Raw genomic sequence first — 21,734 nt, 5'->3', positions numbered from 1 at the left:
TGGGATTACAGGTGTCCGCCACTGCGCCCAGCCCTCGCATTCTGTTTCCCCTACAGCTAAGCTCTCCTATGTTCTTCCTAACACATGATCAGCAACCCAAAAGTAAACTCTACGAGACTTTGCCATGGATTGATAATTCATGGATTTTTACAAGGTTTACATACATACCAGTTCCAAAGGATATTAATTTAAAGGCAGATCCAATATTTAAGCTTTAGTTTTCATTTTAAAAAAATGTTTCATACAAAACTTTATTGCTAAGACTTCAATTCTTCTGATGAGCTACCTTGTTTGGATTCAGTCCACAGAAAGTTGTCACTACTAATTTGTCTTTTTTCTGTATTTGAATCTTCTAAGAAGCAAGCTTAAAACATCTATCTAGATTTTGTTTCTATTCAGCAACATTAAGCAGCTTATTTAGATTCACAAACCTCTGCTAACTCTTGCTTTCTGATCTTTTCCATCAGTCATATTCAAAAAGAAATGCTCCCTCACCAGCAGCTCAACTAATTTTTCAAGTACCTGAAGACGTGGCAATTGATATCTGTTGTCCTAATGAGTCCTTGGCAGTTCCTCCTCCCCTTTCATTGTTGCTTCTGTTTTTTCACACTCTCTCATTCTAAATGATTTGTTTCAGATTGTCAGTGTGTTTTGTATTTTTCTCAAAGTCAAGAACAAGATGACAAAGTCAGTGGTCTCCACCCAAGAGGTAACATCCGTCTCAGCTTATGACCTTTTCCTGTGGACTAGACAGAGTCATTCTATCTTTCCCCACCACAGCATGCTAACCCCTCATCAACATATTCAAAGTCCAAGTCCAAGGAGTCCACGTGACCTAGCTCACTCCTTCCCCACGTGAAGACACAGTGAAATGACACTATGAGCCAGAGAATGTGTCCTCACCAGACCCTGAATCTGCCAGTGCCTTCATCTTGGATTCCCAGTCTCCCAGTGTGAGAAATAAATTTCTGTTGTTTATAAGCCACCCCAGTCTATGGTATTTTGCTGTAGAAGCCAGAACGGATTAAGATAGGGTAGTTTGCATATGTAAAGTGCACAGCAAATGAATGAATAAGTGAAAATAACCGAGGATCATGTCTAATAATTGGGGGAATATTACCTACTATCCTTGGGATTTATTTTGAGGCCTTTTATTTTGAGAACTGCTTTCCATTTCCCTGTGGGGTAAAAGGTAATTGCGTTAGTCAAGGGTCTTGCAGATAAAGGTGATAGAAAAGCAATTCAAATTAGCTTAAGCAAAAAAGGAGTAATTTATTGCCTCATGTAATTGGAAGTCCAGGAAGACACTTCAGGCATAGATAAATCAGGAATCTGAGTGATTCTCTGTCTTTCTATTTCTCATTTTCCTGTCATCTCGGCCCCACACCACCCACCCCCTGCACCTCCTCCTCTGCTCATTTTCCTCCTTGTTGAGGGGGTTAGAGGCTGTGGTGCAGACATGGAGGGATGAAACTATAAATAGATAGTTCCAGGCTTATATCATCACAGCTAGTAACCTCAAAGCAAAGAATTTTTAACTTTATCTCCCAGTGACTGCACATAAAATTCTATATGTATATAATGTGACTGGATACCATGATTAGGGCAAGTGTGAGTTATATAGCCAACTCTGTTGCTGAGGATGCTATGGACCATAACTGCAAGGACCCCTAGAACTGTACGGAATGATACAAAAGTGCAAGGAATTTTTGTATTGTTATTTTGAAGAAAAAAAATGACTACGATTTGAGATCGTGATGAGTATCTGCATTTAGCACATTCTTCTCCTGCAATTTGCATTTCTTTTTGTCCAAATTCAGAGACTACAGTTATTCTAGCCAGGCAGAACCTTAGACGTATAATTCAACCTTTTCATTTTAGAGATGAGAAAGTGGAATCACATCCATCTTCAGTGAACCAACTAGCATAATAAGGAAGGTCCTGCTGTTTCCTCATCACGAGGAGGCATTGTAGGAGCTGAGAAGTCAGCACACGGTCTCAGCCCCACAAAAATCCCCTGTGACACAGAACATTCATGCACCCTTTCTTGGTTTCAGTTTCTTCCATAAAATAAGGCGTTTAGAGTCCATAATTTCTAATCATTTCATTATTTCAAGTATTGCAATTATGGATCATAAAGATTTGTTTGTTCAAACCACTGCCATTTTATAAAATCTTATGGAAAGAAAATAGTATCTTTAAAATATTTTCCCTAACAACAGACATTCCACCTGCATTCCATGGAAAATGATGGAAATCTCATTTTGAAACATTATTTTCAAGATCCCAGCTGTTTGTGATTTTTAAAATATTTTAAATCCTACTGATAAAGTGAAAATAAGTTTTATATAATTTGCAAGAAACACTTTGGTAACATGATACCTTTCAATGGCAAACGCTCATTTTTAATCATGAGTATTTTCAACTAAGCAGAAATATGTAGTAGTATGAAATCTGTGATGTTAACTTTAGGAAAATAATGAGAGAAAGAGGAGGGTGTAGACGGTTGTTTCCATTGTAAAAGCCCTCATAAAGCATAATATGAGCATATCTTTTTTAAGTACAAAGGAAAATTGGTATATAGGAACAAGAGCAATGTGTGTGTGAACACATTTACAACTCCTTTCCTCTTTACCAGAGTGGGCAGGAGTGGGGTTGCAAAGTGATGCCGTTAGAGAAGTGGAATGAAGAACATGTCATTTCATTGCTAAGCTCAATTACATATGGGCCAAGAAATTAGATTGGCTGGGACCTTGAGCAGAGCTGCTATCTGATTGGCTGAAATACTGAAGAGGGCCAGCCACTCTGGTTGAACATTTGAACTCTGGGAGGTCTGAATTAAGATTTAAAATGGTTGCCAAAAAAAGGAAAGAAAAATTTTTTTATCATTAAAGGCAGCTTTCAGATGGTCCTGCATACCAAGCTGAAAAAAACCTGTATCTCCTTGTTCTAAGCCACTTGTACATCCCAGGAGGAGAGTTTGGAATCTTGCTCCATGCCCCTCCTATTGTAATGGAAGATTCACTCTCTTCCCAACTAAAGTACATTCCTCCACTAGTCTCTGGGATGACATGCCTTTTCACTTTCTTGGGGATTTCACTTCTTTACTTACAGCCCCCTTTGCATTTACTGAATCATCACCATCACCTATGGTTCCGGTATCTTCTATGTTTAAAAAGCTGCTCCCTTTATCCAATGTCCTCTAGTAGCTGTCCCATCACTTAACTGCTTCTTCAACAGGCAGAAAACAGTGGTCCACAATTATTATTGTCTCCAGTCCTTCAAGATGATTGATGAGTGTCCCCCACCCACTCTGCTCTGTCTCTGCTCCATTCCACATAAATTAATGCTCTTATCAACCTGCCTTCAGGGAACTTACAGTCTAATAAGAGATAAAGATAATGCTACATCACCAGATCTAATGGTTATCTGTTACCTTTTTAAACTTTCTCTCTAGATGACCTTACAAATTTTTATAACAATTTTATTGAAATGTTATTTACATATAATACAAAGTTGTGAAACCATCACTACTACTTACACTACTAAATTCTAAAATATTTTCATCACCCTCCCCCAAAAATCTCATACACAAGCACCCGCTCCCCATTTCCTATTGCTCCTATCCCTTATCTATTCTCTGTCTCTATAGATTTGTTTATCTTGGACATCTCATATAAATGGTATCATAGAAGATGTGGCCTTTTGTGGGTAGCTTCTTTCACTTAGCATGTTTTCAATGTTCCCATTTCTAGCATGTATTGAAACTTCATTCCCTTTTATTAACAAATACTTTTCATTGTATTGTATAAGACAATTCTTTATCCATTCATCAGCTGGTAAACATTTGGGTCGTTTCTACTTTTTGGTTATCATGAATAATGCTGCTACAAATATTTGGGTTCATGTGTTTGTGTGGACATGTTTTCATTTCTATTGGATATATCTAGGAGTGGAATTGCTAGGCCATATGATAACTCTATGTTTAACATTTTGAGAAACTGCTAACCTGTTTTCCAAAGCAGCAGAACCATCTTTCAATCCCAACAGCAGTGTATAAGGGTTCTGATTTTTCTACATCCTCATCAACATGTTGTCTTTTTGATGACCACTATCCTAATGTGTATGAAGTGGTATCTCACAATAGCTTTAATTTGCATCTTTTTAATGATTAATTACGTTGAGCAACCTTTTATGTACTTGTTGGGTATTTGTATATCCTCTTAGATAAATGTCTATTTAGATCTTCTACCCATTTTTTCAATCGGATTTTTTAAATTGTTGAATGGTAAGTTTTCTATTACATATTCTAGGAACACGTCCATCACCAACATCAAATGTATTACTTGCAAATATTTTCTCCCCTTCTGTGGGTGATATGTGACTTCCTTGATGGTGTCTTTTCAAGCACGAATGTTTTTAACGTTGACAAAGTTGAACTTATGTATTTGGTTACTGCTGCTGCCGCTGCTGCTTGCGCATTTGTTGTCACATCTAAAAAACGTACCTAAAAATCTAAGGTCACAAAGATTTTGCCTATATTTTTCTCTAAATGTTTTAAGTAGGTTTACACCTATAATTTATATATATAATTTGTAATTATAATTTATAATTACACAATAATTTCTATGTTGCATTTTGGATCAATTTTTAAACCCATTTTAATTTTTTCTTGAAGTACAATTCCAACTTCGTTGGTTTTCATGTGACTATCCAGTTGTTTCTGTACCATTTGTTGAAAAGGCTATTGTTACCTTCGTTGAATTGTTTTAGCACCCATTTCAAAACTCAATTGACCGTAAGTTAATGGTTTATTTGTAGATTCTTAAATTTATTCTATGAATCTGTGTGTCTATCCTTAAGCCAGTGCCACACCATCTTGACTACTGTAGCTTTGTAGTAAGTTTAGCAGGGAGTTTGAATTCTCTAATTTTTTTTTCAATATTCTTTTGGGTATTCTTCATCACTTGCATCTCTCACTTTTTATGTTCTAAATACCATCTACTAACAGATAACTCTCAAAATTATACCTCTCAAATTTCTTTTCTGAAGCTGTGACTCTTATTGAAGCTATGTTTTTAATTGGCAGCCCAGGTAAAATATCTCAGAGCTATCTCAAAGTGTATAAGCTAACTGAAAATTCACCTCTATATCTCCCCCTAAAATATTCAACTTTTCTTCTGTCTTCCTAATCACTGCAAGTGCCCCCACAATTCACTCTATTGCTCACACCAGGATGCTGAGAGTCAATCTTCATTCCTCCCTCTTCTTCTCTCCCACAGTCAATCCATCAGCAAGTCCTATCCAATTTTTCTCCAAATCGTGCTTCAAATTCATTTCCTTTCTCCCTATATCTACTTTTACCACCCTAATCCAAGCCACCAGAATTTTCTCCTAGATTACTAATTAGTCTTCCTGATTTTTCCCTAAAGGTCCATTTTCTATGAAAGAAACACAGTGATAATTTAATAAGTTAAAGCTAATCATTTGGTTCACTGATTTCCTTTGCACTTAAATAAAATTCCAACTTTTCCCATGGTTTATAAGCCCATGTATGATTTGATTCCACCTACCTCTCCAGGCTCCTTTTTTAATGTTTCACCTTTATTACCAGGTTCCAGACATACTAGCTTTCTTTCAGGTTATTGCACAAAGCAAGCTTTTTCATGGCTTAAGACCTTTGCACATGCTGCTCCCTGTAATTAAAATGCCCCTCCTGCTCCCTTTACCCCTCAACCTTTCATGCATGGTTCCTTTCATCATCTATTCTTGGCTTAAAGTATTATCTCCTCAGATTACTTTTTTTGGTGATTATATCTAAACTAGATTTTCCTCTTGTATTCTCTTTAACCACACACAGTTGCTTCTTTCAAAGCACTTACTACATTTTATAACTATTAAATTGCTTGTATGATCGCTTCCTGTCTGTCTCTCCAACTGTTGTCTTACTAGGTTGTAAAATCCATGCAGGTAGGAAACATGTCTGTTCCTTTCACAACTGTACCCCCAATGCTAAACATACAATAAAGATTCAATAAATTGTTACTTGAATAACTTTTTTACCCATCTTCAAAAAATTAATAATGCAGAACAGTTACATAATGCTGTGTAGGCCAGACACTGTTACAAGCCCTGTAAATTGAGTTATTTATTTAAAAGATACAACAACTTCAAAAGGTAAATTCTATTATTATATGCTTTTTTTTGTATGAGGAAATTGAGGTGCAGGGAAGATAAGCAACTTCCTCAGTGTTACTCAGGTAAGATATAAGCAAACATAGATTTAGAACTGAGGTGCTCTGGGTTTGACGCCTATGTTCATGACCACTAGGCTACACTGATATATACCAGAAAGTAATAATTCCTGTAGAAAAGGAGGGTGGGGACTTTTGGTCTGACTTAGGGAAGCTGGCATTCTCTTCTAGGCCCTGTCTCTGCATGCAGATCTTGGGAGAGAGGATGGAGCAAGTTACATGAGGATCCTAGAGAACTTTTTGTTTTTTTATAAAGCCATTTATTGCAACTCTTTCTAAGATTCAGAGATAAAGGAGTCTTATGGTATAGGAGTAGGTGCCTCTCAAAAGCCCAGTGATGTGGAAGACATCAAGGATCCCCAAATAAAATATTGTTGAGTGAATCAGAAGTCTAGGATGATAACCGAAGGTCAATACCAGGTGGGTAGTTGAAGTTGTCACCTCTTTCAGGTGTAGGTGCTGGTCCTAAGAGAAAATGACTAAGCCCAGAGGTATGTGAAATTAAAAGTGTGGCCAGATGGTAGCCTCATCAGGGCATTGCTATGCACTGGATGGACCTTAACCTTCATGCTATCACCTCTGCCCCCACAGCTCACACATAAGCATGCTGAGTTCAGGGTGTGCATAGGGTTTCTTGACTTTTTGTGTTCTATGTCTAAACAAGTTCTTGTTCAAATGGAAAATGTGGCCTCTTGAGAATGTCAGCATCCCCACTTATTCCACTGTAGATGTAAATGGTACCTTTTTTTCTCTCTTTCTCACTGAACCACATGCATTATAGGCCCACCAGAATTCTGTGTTCATGTGGCAAATGGATTGTCAAAGAGTGGTGGTAGACACATACATGGTGGCATATCCTCTGCTGGTGCACGTGCTCCATTGTCCCATCAGTCTTCACTTACACAATATCAATTCAAAGATCAAATTAATTATTAAAGCTTGTAAGACAGCAACATCATTGCATTCAACTAAACACAGGGCCCTTCAGAATGTGAGGTCTTGTGCAGCTTCACAGATAGCATGCCCATGAAGCTAGTCCTGGTCATTAGTGTATGAATGACATCTAATGCCACAAGATTGGATGAGATCACTGTGAGAGTACAGATGGAGAAAACAGAGTCCCAGGAACAAGAACCCTGGTGGTCTAAAACTTAGAGGCTGAACAGTAGAAAGAGTTCACAAAGGAGACTGAGAAAGAGCAGCCATGGAGGTAGGAGGACATGATATGAAGAAATTCAGGTTGAATATCCCTTATCTGAAATGGTTGGGACCAGAAATGTTTTAGAGTTCGGATTTTTTCTTTTCTTCTTTGGATTTTGGAATATTTGCATTATAATTACTGGTTGAGAATCCCAAATCCAAAAATCCGAAGTGCAAAATACTCCAGTAAGTTTTTCCTTTGAACATCATGTCGGCACTCAAAACATTTTGAATTTTGAGCATTTCAGATTTTGGATTTTCAGATTTGGGATATTCAATGGGCATCTGGCCATGATGTTATTAATTGCATTTTCTGGGGCTCTCATTCTGTGATAGACTACGCAGGATGGCACTGGTGTCCAAGAGGCTATTGAAATAGATTCTCGGATAACTGCCAGGACTATGGGTAGGTATGATAGACGTAGGTCATTTAGTTGTAGTGGAATAGAATATTAATGCTCTCATAGAAGTGTGACAATAGTTAAAAACAAGTTATGGGCCGATTTTGGATTCAGAGGGATGTTCATGGGAGCTGAGATTTGAGTTGTGTGTCTGTACACATGCCAACCAGATGTTTAAGGGCTGGGAAATGATGCTGGTTCTGTGGCAGCACATATATATGACTTTTTTTCCTAAGGAAAGATAAGCAAAAACCTCCACCTGGCTGCTGATGGCAGCTGCTACAACAGTAATTCTATGAAATGGACTAGAACCCCTGCACATTCCTAGAGTATATTTTAAGATAAGAGACTGATTCCTCATACGGAACCAAGAAATAGAGTTACAGTAATCCCAGAATACCAATTTGGATTTTTCCCCTTCTAATTTAAGAAGCAAAAAGTTATCAGAACTGGCACTATTACTACCTGCACCTAGTATATGAAAGCACTGAAAGAGAGAGGGTCACTTTTTTGAGAAGAGTGCAAGGTTCACAGAGAGGACCTTCTTTCCCTCCTCATGGTGAACAAGGTGGAACTTTCTCAAGCCAAGAGAGAAAGGCCCCAGGAGAACTACTCAAAAGTTTGGAAGTGTCTGCTTATTATGGTGACCGGAAAAGAAAAGAGCATTTGGGAATGATGACCTGGAAGGATGAGCAGAGAAAGAAGGAATCATCTACTGGAGGTATCCTACACACACATCTTTTGCTTCAAGATGAGGTTGCATTTAGGATTGAGAGAAGACATTAAGTTAAACAGGAGATCAATAAAACAAGCAAACAGACTGAAAAAAACAAGCTTTGGTCTTTAAAGCCAAAATCAGACTAGAAGGCTCCAACAAGTTATGAAATGAAACTGTCTGCTACCCAGTGAGAACGGAATATTTCCACACAGTTGAAGCAGCTATTTGGAAAACAGACGTGTTACGTCTTAATGAGAAGAGGCTCTCACTTACCTAATACATTTGGCTTTCTATTATGTTGTCATGTGCTTATTGCATAGTCCTCAGGATTTTTTCTGGAGAAGGTGCTTGGAGTATTGATAAATGAAAAATATGAGGGGCATGAATATGTGGGCTAAAATATTATATTCTTGAAGTTTATTTAAAAGTATACTATTTAGGCCCTTTTCAGAGTCCGTGGGTTAAAATAGAGAACATAAATAAGTATTTAAGGGCAGACACATTTCTGTTCTCTCCTAGTGCCAGAAAGCTGGTACCTCTTTCCACGGCCTTCCTGGTTTCCAACCCTAGGTAGAAGTTGCAACTCTGTTCAGTCAGCTTATTTGGTAGAATCACTTGGATTAAAGAGTCTTACACTATATGCAGGGAGAATGGCGCTCCCTGCCCCCACTAACCAACAAGATGTCCAATCCTTGTCCCCTGAACTTGCTAGGTTACAAGCCAAGAGGGAGTTAAGGCTGCTAATCAGCTAATCTTAAATAGATTATCCTGTTTTATCCAGGTAGTCATAATGTAAACACAAGGGTCCTTCAATGGGAAATAGAGAGGCAGAAGACTCAGGACATGCCTAGTCACTGCTGGCTTTGAAGATGGAAGTAAGATCTGTAGCCTCTAAAAGCTGAAAAAAAGCAAGAAAGCAGATTTTTCCCTACAGCCTCAAATCTCATACTTCACCACTATACAATTTATCCATGTAACCAAAAACCACTTGTATCCCAAAAGCTATTGGAAAAAAAAGAAAAAAGAAAAAGAAGCTTGGTTTCCACAAACACTTATCTTAAATGAGACACTCCTTTCTATTGATTCCAGGTCTTAAGATATAACTCTTTCAACTGATTTCCAATCAGAAACTCTTTTGAGTCCACCTATGGTCTGGAAGCATCTCGCCTTTGAGTTGTCCCACCTTTCTGGACTAAACCAATATACACCTAACATTTTTGATTAATGTCTGCCTGTAACTTCTGTCCCCCTAAAATGTACATAATCAAACTGTAACCCAACCACCTTGAGAACATGTTCTCAGGACCTCTTGTGACTGTACCTCAGGCCTTGATCACTCGTATTTGGCTCAGAATAAACCTCTATAAATATTTTACAAAAAAAGAAAAGAAAGGAGAGGAATGCAGCCTTGTTGACATCTTGATTTTAGTCCAGTGAGACCCATTTTGGACTTCTGACCTCCAGACTGTAAGATAAGTTGGTGGTACATTTACCACTAAATTGGTGGTAAATTTCTACAGCAGTCATAGGGAACTTAATATACACACAACACTCTTTCCCACACCATCATCTCCAAGGATGAAATGGGTGGATAAGCTCATCAAGGGCTGATACAGCTTCTATCTTCATGTTTCTTTATCCACCCATTCCAAGCAAACTCCCTTCCAGTTCTTTCCTCCATATAGCCAGCAAGAAGGGCAAGATGCAGAGGTTTAGAACTAAGAGGAAAATGCTTTTAGTCCTCAAACCTAGTGTTTTCAATTTAGCTTTTTCACCCTTTTTAAAACAGAGTTAAACACTGGCATATAGGGCACTAGTGATATTTTCATTTCCATTATGCTAATGTCCCCTTTGTATATAGTTCCTGAATATACCGTAGGACTCAAATATTATTGGATCTCAGGCCTTCATGCAAACTTCTCTATCCATTCTGCATACAATCGTATAGTTTGCTGGCTTTAATCTAATAGTTCCCCAGCCTCATTCATAACAAAATTGGTTATTAATAAGTTACTCATTTATTACTGACATATTTATTACTAATTCACCTTTAATTGTTTTTAGGAAAACAATAATAATTTCTAATATTGTCTTGGCAGCAACTTCCCGTCAGAAAGTATAATCTCTAAACGATGATAAAGAGACAGACTATGTTAACTTTCTCTTATTTCATATTAATTCCTTTCTGAAGCTAACAAACACATTTTCTCTTATTAATATGTTCAGCTGTTTATTCAGTTTGTGTGTTCTTACCACATTCTTATTTTTTGATCATATCCCTATTATTTGGGCATCTAAAAGAAAGCAAAATGTTATATCTACTCAAGCAAAATGTTTGTGGAACAGCAGTGTAAAAAATCTCTCAAATTTTAATTACGCATGCTATTAATATCCCTAGTTTGCCAAGCTAAAAGTTCTCTAACTATTATAATGTATCTTCTCTCACAGAAATATTATTCTTCTTTGTTTTTTTATTTTTGACATTTCCAAGTAACAAAAGAACGTGAACAAAGCTTGCTGAATAGTATTTAAAAACATAAAATGAACATTTCAATGAAATATAAATGCACTCCGCCCCCAAAAAAATGTGCTTATTCATCTCACATACCAATATGCAAACATTTAAGAACATTATATTAACACTATAATGGTAAATACCTCACAATGACAGTATAATTATAGATTTCTGTCATTAAAAAAAACCGTAATAAAGCAGTAATTGACATTAACTGTCACTTTAATAGAAATTCTTAAATATGGACTAGAAATTGATTTAGAACATTTAAAAAGCAAACTACCTTATAGTTTAATAAGTCACTGCATTGCTTCAGCAGAATAAAGAAAATACCTCTAGCTCTAGCAGAATAAACTTTCAACTGAGCCAAAACAAAATATATATGTAAATATATATCTGTTAATAGTTCAAATAACGTTTGGAGTTGTAGTCCAAGAAGTACTTGTCAAAAAGACTTCACAAAAGTAAATATGTCAGAACAAATTAATCTGCTTTATGGAATTTACTTCATTCTCCACATCTTGCAGAAACTGATACTAATAAAAGCCAAGGATAATTAATTCGTACTTAAAAACTTCCTTGGCATATTCTCTAAAACTATCTCCACTAAGAAAATTATATACATTAAGACTCTAAATGCTGTTGGCTTTAAATTGTTATAATAACCAAGGTTACACATTATAGTTTACAGTTCACATACTTCTAGTCAGATATTCCTCATATTTTTAGTAATTTTTGCAAATGTATCCTCCTCATCCTCATCAAGTGTCCTGTCATATTATCAGGATCCTCTTCAGAAACATGAGAAACTCTTCCTGTAAGGTAAGATACTGATTTGGTGATTACATCATCATGTATAATCTGATTTATTTTAAAGTCCTAAGCAAGCATAACTTCTTCTTTTTCATCCAGGTATTCTTGTTCAGGAACTACAGGAGGACTAACAAATTAACGAGTCACTGCAATTACTTAAGTAATTTTGCTTTTTCCCATTTACACCGCTTTTCTCCTGAATGGTTTTCACTGTGATAGTTTTTTTCCTTTGTTCCAATCTACTTGACATCCTATGCAGCTTTGAATTTCAACTCCCTGAGAAAGGTAAGGATTTGCTATAAATTCCAGTCAAGACTTTATATGTCTTTGTTAGTGCGTTGTTTTTAAAATATTCACTGGGCTTAAAGTGAAATTCAAATGTATAACTTCAGGGGCTTGCCAGGAACTGAGAATTTTAGTTCAACATCTTTCAAATGTTTTAGAACAAATTCATCAATGCTTCTTCATCACAAAACCAAAACAATATTCTTTAAAACAGTGAATTAAAATCCAGAAATTCCTTTAGTATTGATATTTTCTTTAGCCTCCTCATCAGAAATTCCTTTAAACTCTTTTTCCTCAGCTTTGCCCCAGTTATTTCTTTGGGATCTTCCTTTACTCCAGCCTTTTTCTTCTTTAAACTTTGCTTGCTTGATGTTTGCCTCATGCTTTATTTGTCAATTGAAACAATACCCCGAAGAGTTAAACAGACCAATGACTAACAGGAATTTTTGAGTTTGTAGAATGGCAGATAGAAAAAGAAACCACTTGCTGAAACACAGAAACTTCCTTGCTTAGGCGACGAAAGAACTGGTTGAAATCAGTTGGAACCAGGATGTCCAACTAAAGTTTGTACAGAACAAGCTTGTTAATGTCACAGCCTAAATTTCCACCACATGGTTTATACTAACTCTTCTTGAATTTGCACATGGGACCCATGAAGAGGCATGAAGAGATAACTGCACATGCCCAAGGACTTTGCAGGCCTCCTCTTCCCTACCACCAATCACCTGCTAATGCCAGTATCCATCCTCCAAACCTTTTGTAATAAAATTACTACCTTAAAGCCTGCACAGGGAGACAGATTTGAGCTTGACTCCTGTCTCCTTGGGTGTTGACTTTCAAATAAAGCTTTCCATTTCTCAAAAACCTGGTGTCACAGTTTTGGCTTTTAATGCATCAGGCAGCAAGCCCCCTTTGCTCGATAAGACTATCACAACAGTTTTCTGAATTGGTCATTTTCATCTCAAATCATTGCAGAGGCTTAAATAAGGCACCCAGTTTCTTTCAAGATCATGAGTCTTCTTAGCAAACTTGATTTGTTCTGGTGCAGTCAGGCCAACTGTTGATGAACTCAGTGTCTATGGGTGTCTGCGGCCCAGCAAGCACCCGGGGCCTCAGGCTAGTCCATTGCTTTTTGGGCTACTTGTGTTCCTGGGCAGTAGCCTGGGCTGTACTGGTCCTTAGGGTCATCATGGGCCATGCCTTAAAGCCTGGAGGTATGCACGGTGTCAGTGCAGAGATGTGAGGAAAACTGACTCTGGAAAGCAGTGCCAGAGGGGAAGGCAAATGTCCGGGCTTGGAGGTTGCCACAGGGCTGGTGACCACAGCATGGGTGAAGGTGGACGAGGGGGATCTGAGGTGAAGACCAAGAGGAGGTGAGGAGGAAGCTGCAGCCAGGGTGGAAGCCTCCACAGAACCAGCTATTCCAGTTGCAGTGGGAGGAGGTGGAGTTCCCTTTTTACGCGGAACAGTATCCCATTGTGTGACTAAATCACATCATTTTTAGCCTTTCACCAATTGATGGACACATCAGTTGTTCCGCTTTTTTTTGGCTATTATGAATCACGCTTAGAACATTTGTGTGCAAGTCTTCATGTGGGCATATTTTCATTTCTCTTGCTAGATAACCTGGAGTGAAATTGCAGTATTGTATGCTACGTTTATATTAACCTTTTTTAAAAAAATCAAACTCAGATTTTTAAAATTAGATTTAAAAAGGAACGTTTGATCAAGAATCAAGCTTATTGAAATTAAAACATTCATTTACTCATTTATGAAACATTTATTGAATTAGATATTCTACTAACCATTTACTATTACAAACAGTTAACTAAACATCACTGGTTTTCTTTGATAAATGGTAATCTTGCAAAGGCTCATTTATAGATACATCATTATTTCATGCTGTATAAAATTGACATAGGAGTTAAGAAGAAATCACTTAAGCAGATAGCAAGGGTATGGGAGTCCTCGGTAAGGCTTTTTTCTTTAATGAAAAGAAGCTCCAAATCATTTGCTAACAAAGAGCAGCCTGTAAAGTTGAGCTGCAGACATAGACAAGCTGGCAGCTTGCATGGGTGAATGCCAGCAGAAACTAAGGACTAGACATTTTCAAGATGGTGGCTTCATCTTCCCTTCTCTGACAGCCACGTGTTAGACAAGATGGACCCAATCAACTGGAAAGCCCATTTGCATAAGATTAGGGTGGGGCGACCAGCCTTCCACATGCACTTTGCAAACGTCATACATGATGGAACCAATCAGAAACCACCTCCTCAAACCGGACTATAAAATTTGGCGCATTCACCACCAACCAGTTTTTTCCACTCGGAGACACATCATGAGCCATGCCTTAAAGCCACGGTGTCAGTGCAAACATCTATAGAGGAGGCTGTTTCTCTTTCCCTTCTCTTCTACCTATTAAACCTCTGCTCCTAAACTCGTCGTGTGTCTGTGTCCTAAATTCTCCTGTAACAATGAACCCCAGGGTATGTACTCCAGACAATGTACCCACTTCAAAAGGGCTGAAAGTTCTTTTAAAAATAGAGGAAAGGGGGGAAAAAGTGTACTTAGCACCTAGTTTTGCACCACAGAAGGAAACTGGCACTCACAGATCCTGCTGAAGTTACTGGAAAGGGATCCTGATTAAGACTCCAAGAGAGGGTTCTTGGATCTCCTGCAGAAGAATTCAGGGGAGTCCATAAAGTGAAAGCAGGTTAATAAAGAAAGAATGGCTACTCCATAGGCAGACCAGCAGCATGAGCTGCTGGTTGGCTATTTTTTAATGATTATTTCTTGATCATATGCTAAACAAGGGGTGGATTATTCATGAATTTTCAAGGAAATTCTCAGAACTGAGGGTTCCTCCCCTTTTTAGACCATATAGGGTAACTTCCTGATGTTGTCATGGCATTTGTAAACTGTCATGGTGCTGGTGGGAGTGTCTCTTAGCATGCCAATGCATTATAACTAGCGAATAACGAGCAGTGAGGATGACCGGAGGTCACTTTCATTCCCGTCTTGGTTTTGGTGGGTTTTGGCTGGCTTCTTTACCACAGACTGTTTAATCAGCAAGGTCTTTGTGACCTTATCTTGAGCCAATCTCCTATCTCATCCTGTGACTAAGAATGCCTAACTTCCTGGGAATGCAGCCCACTGGATCTCAGCTTCATTATACCCAGTCCCTATTCAAGATGGTGTTGCTCTAGTTCAAATGTCTCTGACAGTGATGGCCCAAGGAGTTCTGAGGTTTGGGGAAATGCAGTTGTACTGAGCTGTATGCGGGTAAGACCAGGGCATAAGGTATGATTAGGGAGGTCTGGGTTTCTTGTGGTGACAGACATAAACTGAGGTAAAGGACATAAGATAAATGATATAAGGATTAGTCCTGACAGTCACAAGGCAGATAGTGCTGGTGACAATCTAATGCAATCACTGAAGATATAAATTCTAGTGAAATTCTTTTTTATGAGATAGAGTTGTCTCGCTCTATTACCCAGGCTGGAGTGCAATGGTGCGATCTCAGCTCACTGCAACCTCTGCCTCCCAGGCTCAAGCAATCCTCCTGCCTCAGCCTCCCAGGTAGCTGTGATTACAGGTGTGAACCACCACGCTCAGCTAATTTTTGTGCACGCACACACACACACACACACAAATATATATTTTTGAAGAGATGGAGTTTCACCATGTTGCCCGGGCTGGTCTCGAACTCCTGGGCTCAAGTGATCTGCCTGCCTTGGCCTCCCAAAGTGCTGGCATTACAGGCATAAGCCAGCCAAATTCTAGTTAAATTCTATGGTTCATGCAGAAATGGGTTACTCTACCCATTTTGAGCTTATTTCCATTTCTCCCATTTACATGCCAGAGTTTTAGAATGGCAATACTGGGATGCTACGTTAACTTCTATTTTAGATAAATCAGACTCCTTATTTAGGGGGTTATTTGGTAAAATTAAACCAACAGAAAATTGGCTGTGACTTAAATATTCTTTCAAATTCATCCCAAAGTTACACTATGCAGTGGGTCCACTAGACTCATTTTCTTATGTTCTATTTTGACATTCCTAGTGTTTTATACACAATTAGCATGTGATACCAGTATTAGCTTTTTCTGTATGAAATACTAGTCTCAAAATTAAGTGGCTTAAAATAACCACTGACTTAGCTCATGATTTCATGGCAATTTTTCCTAAAAAAATTTTTTTCTAGACTATTTATTCATATTAAAATTGTTCATATTCCATATAAAGTATATGAAGTTTTAGAAACTATGTATTTCTTAAAATGTTACAGCAAATGAAAATAATACTGCATTTTGGAATATGGGTTATCTACCCTCAGGGTAGATAAAAGTAAAAAACTAGTGTTGAAATGCAATGTACCAGCCCATAGCACTGAACAAAATGAACTTTCACTTACCAGTATTTACATTGTACCTATTCTTAATATAAACCACTCATTATATAGAAAAGTGCTTTTTGTTAGGTTTTTTAACTACATAGCCAGTTAAGAATTATTTTTTCCCACTATAGACAAGAAAGGGAAAATGAGGTTAGCATATAACAAGAGATACCTGGTTGGGTTGGATGACCAGTGTAACAGAGCCTCAAATGTATCTTCTGTTCTTATGCCTTCCCAGCCCTGGCCCCTGTTCCCTGACACTGGCCTGTGGAATCTCTGGACTACAGGATAACTTAACATCTAATCTACTGGTTAAATCTAGCAGGCATCGGAATCCCCTGGGAAAACTCACAAGGCCCACCTGCAGATTGATTTGGCTGCTCAGGAGTGGGGATTGGGAATGTGCACATTTAATAAGGTTCCCAGGAGGTTTTGACATGTCCATTCCCACTCTAGTTCTTACAGTGGAGTCTGGTTCCTGTGGTCTAGTGCAGCCACTTATCGGATGCAGGGGTCCCACCTCAGCTTCTCTAAGTGGTCACCCAGGTGGGATGCTCACTATCTTCTGAGGCTTATTCTGTTTTTCCTTTTTTTTTTTTTTGGTTTGTTTTTAGCTACTCTATACTATATTCAGATTTCTGTCATTTTTACCTAATGTTCTTTTTCTGTTCCTGGATCCCATCCTGGATCAGGTGGTATGCATTCTTATAAGTGAAATATTAATATATCAAAATTACTCATTTTGGCAAATCAGTATATTTTCTGTATATAATTATAGAAAGTCCATATTGTTCTTCAAATTTACTTGTAAAAAATTATTTTCCATTTGGCACTAAAGTTTATTCTCAAGGTGTTCAATCTATATCAGTTTTTATTTGAAGTTGTGTGATCTATCTAAAATAAACATTAGTAATTACTTACAAAATGCTCCTTAGAATCTCAATCTGGTTTATTGTTTTAAATCTCAATGTTATATTTATGTGCAAAAATATACTTAAGGTATATTATGGTTGTAGGTTAACAATTGCATTGGCAAGATTCATTTTACCTGTATGTTTTTACTGAATGATCTATTTTCCAACCCAAGGCAAGTATGAATATGTGGCATGAAGACACAACACCTTTCCTAGAAATGTCTTTACTGACTACTGAGTGTGCCTTTGGTTATCCTGTTAAAAGCAATGGAAAAATAAAACATGACCAAAAACAAGAAATAAGCCTTGTCTTCTGGGGATTAAAGCTGAATGGACCACATACCCACAAATGCACACATTAGAGGTCAGTACTATCACTACCATTATCTCAGTGAAAAATGAAAGCTGGAAGAATTTAATAGTCAAGACTGTGATCACTGGGGTCTAACTCGACTTCAAATCCCAACTCTGCTCTCACCAGCAGCTTATCCTTGGGCAGATGATTCAATTGCTTTAAACTTCAGTTATTTCAACTAAAAAATGAGGAGACAACTCTATCTCACAGAATAATGAGATAAGGCATATGAAGCAATTAGTATAGCCCTGCCATGTAATACTGAGCCCCTACATCATGTTGACTGTTTATACCCAGCTGAAAACTCAATAATACAAATGAGCTGGGGAACATCTAAAACTAGCATATGGGGAATGATTTTTGCTAACTCCAGCAAAAAGCAAGGCTGTATCACCCTTTATTTGGCAATGTTAACCATACTTTTCTTCTTTTTTTCCTATAGCCCCACTCTCAATAACTGCCATCTACATTCTCTCTTCTCCTCTCAGAAATCTCACTCTGAATAACTTAATGACCATAGTACTCACACTTTTTTAATTAAAGTGATGTGTCCTCACAAATACATTTCTCAAACTCAAAACATCGTGCTTGAAATATCACTGAACTTGTCACCAGAGAAGTCACATGGCAATGATAATAAAGAAACATGCAGACTACACTCTGAGGACAGAGCTCTAAAGAGTAAAAACAATGGAATTTGGAAAAAATAGGAGTAAAGAATTGCTTTGAGCAATAAAAACTGAGATTGATAAGCCACTTTTGTTTTTGATATAGGCTTGTCACTCACAGCCAAAATCTCTCAGCAAAACCACAGCTACTGTTTACCCTCCTGAGAGATGCTCCTTCCTCACCCAACACGCGTCAACCTTCCTAGAAAGGTTTATCCTCTGTACAATTCTTGTTAAGGTGGCACTGAATACAAAGTTACTCATGATCAACTTCCTTACTAGTTGTCAGTGTCTGCCCTTCTAGAATTTCATGTTTGTGTCAAAATTATTTATTGCGTTCCTTATAAACATGCTCATATCTATGCAGAGTGCTGTGGAGTTTATAAAGACAAGTAAGATGATACACTTTTGCCTTCCAGTTAGCAGAGTTAAGTTGATGCTATTGGGACCATATGCCCCCCAAAGCTGAAGATATTTACTTTCTTAGCCCATTAAAGAAAAAGTATGCCAAATCCTGAAATAGGAGATGCAAGTGTAGGAGTTCACAAGGAAGAAAGGTCAGTTTCAACAAGGGTAATTCAGAGAAAAGTTTTGGAGGAAGTTTCAATAGAAATAGAACTACAAGAATGAGCATATAGAGGGCTAAAAATGTCTGACCAACAACAAAAAAGACATAAACATGAGAAGAAAAGAAAAAGAAAGGTAGACGATGGAGCCTGCCCATTTAGTTTATATATAAGCTCTCTTAAGATGATGTACAAAGGTATTTTCATTTTTACCATTTTTCTAATCAGCAGGTATGTTTTATACAAACCACATTCCATATGCCTCTAGAGTGTCTCTTAATTACATGCTTGCCCTCTCGCTGGTAACCCCACTCTGAAGAGGCAAGCCCAGGGCTAAGAATTTGAGACAAATACATGTTATCATTAACGGCATTCTCTGAAACTGTGCCACAATTTTACCTTCATCTTCTCTGTCACTTGATTTCTAATATTTATTCAGCACCAAAACAATTCTTTTTCTTCCAAACCAAGTCACATGACTATGTAACATATTAAGTTGCAAAAGATTATTACCATATTGTTCATATCATTTGTATATTTGTATTTGTTCTTTTTCCCCGAAGTTCCAGCAAAAAAGCTAGAGGGATTAGTTCTAGTCTTAAAAGACAAAAAATTATTTTGCTTAATTCAGAAAGAATACATTACATTAACAGGTCTAGGTGAGCTATTTCAAAAAGCTTTTTGTTCCTCAACTCCTTTATACCATCAAAAAGCTTTTGAAATCTAAATTTGCATCAAAAAAATTTATTGCAGAAAGACAATTTACATTGTCTTACATGAATATGTAAAAATATCTTATGCTCAACACTAAAACTGGTGGTCATATGACCTTTTGGCCAGTTATCTAAATAGCCAAATTTTCATATTCTACTTTACACACTTACAAGCTAGAAGAACTATTAACTGTAGTTTACAAAAAATCAATTATTTGTAAGAGAAAATGAGTATCTTCTAAAAATATAAGCAATTCTTGAACTGCAGAAGAATGAGTCATAACATGTAAAACTTGAAGAAAAATTTTAAGTAGAACTTTAAACATGTAAATTAGGCAAAAACAAACAACACACAAAAGTGAGTGGGAGAAGAGAGAGGAAAGAAGGAACAAACAAAAACTTGTAAACTGTGACTATCTAAATTCAGGTTACTGCTGTCCTGATATGAAGATATAAGAGGAAAAAATAACATTCTAACCTCAAAAACTAAAATGTTTTACTATTTCAACATATTACTTCCTCCAGAACTCTCATAACATGTACATAAATAAGAATGTTTCTCATTTCTTAATTTATTAACAATGTATACATTTGAAAAAATATATACAATATTTCAAAACAAGCCCTTCAAGACTATATTTAAGCAATGACATCCAAGGAAGCAGAACTCAGGTACCATGTAATATTTGGAAAATATGGTAACTTGAAGATTAAGATTTCTCTTCCTTGCTGGTTACTCTGAAGTCTCCAATATACAAAGGTTGCTCCTAACGTGGTTTTCTTATTGAGCCAAGCATCTTGATGGGTCAATCCCAGTTTCATTTTCTCCAGTACTACAAAAATTAAAAAGAAATAAACAGAAAATAATTTACTTAATTATTCACAAAGATAAACAATAGTCTATAGTTTTAAAAAAGACTACTAATAAAATAAAAAGTGCATAAATTAGTTTGCTAAATGCTACCAAGAGGATTGCAATTAACTATACTGTATAGCATTCCTGAGGCTTCACTTAAAAATCAGTTTATATGAGAAAATAATTCAAGGAGAGGGTGTCTGCTGACTGTAAGCTCAAGATGAATGTAATTAACATGAGACAAGCAAAAATCATCTCATCCAGCACTAGGAAGGCAAAAATTCCACTGAATTCTAAAGTGATTTAGATAAAGTGATTTTGAGTAGTGTGCTTGGTTCTTGGTGCCACATTTTGAGAGGCTGTGAAAACCTGTAGCTTATCCCAGGGAGTGCAACTACTTCATTCCAGAAATGGTCTGGAAATCAAATCAAAGGAAGAAGTCGAGAGGCCTAGTGAAGAGCTGTTTTGGGGCCAACACTATTAATGGTGTTCAATACTGAGATATCCCCAGTAGGAATAAAATCAACGAAGATTTCTTTGTTTGGCTGAATATACACTGAGTCATCCATAACTCGTGCCCTTTTTGTTTGATACAAATATACTGGCATTCTCTTGGAGGAATTATGAATGCTGCTTACATGTAATAAAATTCTGTTTCTAAGACCTTCACTTCATTATTACGCAGAGAAGTGAAGGCAAAACACCTTGCTGACAAGTGTGTCTGTGTGTGTGTGCACATGCATGTGTACATGTACAAATGTGAAAAATGCCAAGATGTTGATGGCTTTTAATCTGACACATTTTAAAGTGTCACTCTAGAAAAAAATTGGCAAGATTTTTCATGTGAATAAAAATAATGTAATTTAGAATTTAAGAAGCAATTTAAATATTTTTACTAAAGGCAATTATCAGAGAAAATAAACTTCCTAAAGAAATGGTACTCGGCACTCATATAAAACCACATATGTTTATTTGGTGCCTACTATGTGCCAGGAAGTGTCTCAGATTCTGTGGGAGATCTCAAATTAAGACAAAATGCCCGAGGACCAAATTAATATAGACAGAATCATACACACACA

The 21,734-nt window shown here is 37.1% G+C and overlaps 1 protein-coding gene across 2 annotated transcripts in view; it reads right to left on the bottom strand.

Annotated features, from left to right (window-relative positions):
- Positions 1-20,355: 20,355 nt before the first annotated feature.
- Positions 20,356-21,734, bottom strand: part of PIK3C3 (phosphatidylinositol 3-kinase catalytic subunit type 3) — a 125,734-nt gene continuing 124,355 nt past the window's right edge. For both annotated transcript variants that reach the window (XM_004059352.5, XM_063699187.1), the window contains one exon: positions 20,356-20,632. In XM_004059352.5, coding sequence (XP_004059400.3) covers positions 20,618-20,632 — 15 coding nt within the window. In that variant the 3' untranslated portion in view covers positions 20,356-20,617. The remainder of the gene's footprint in view (positions 20,633-21,734) is intronic.

The sequence above is a fragment of the Gorilla gorilla genome, chromosome 17 (genome assembly GCF_029281585.2).
Source record: "Gorilla gorilla gorilla isolate KB3781 chromosome 17, NHGRI_mGorGor1-v2.1_pri, whole genome shotgun sequence".
NCBI lineage: Eukaryota > Metazoa > Chordata > Mammalia > Primates > Hominidae > Gorilla > Gorilla gorilla.
This window is presented reverse-complemented; position numbering and strand designations above follow the sequence as displayed.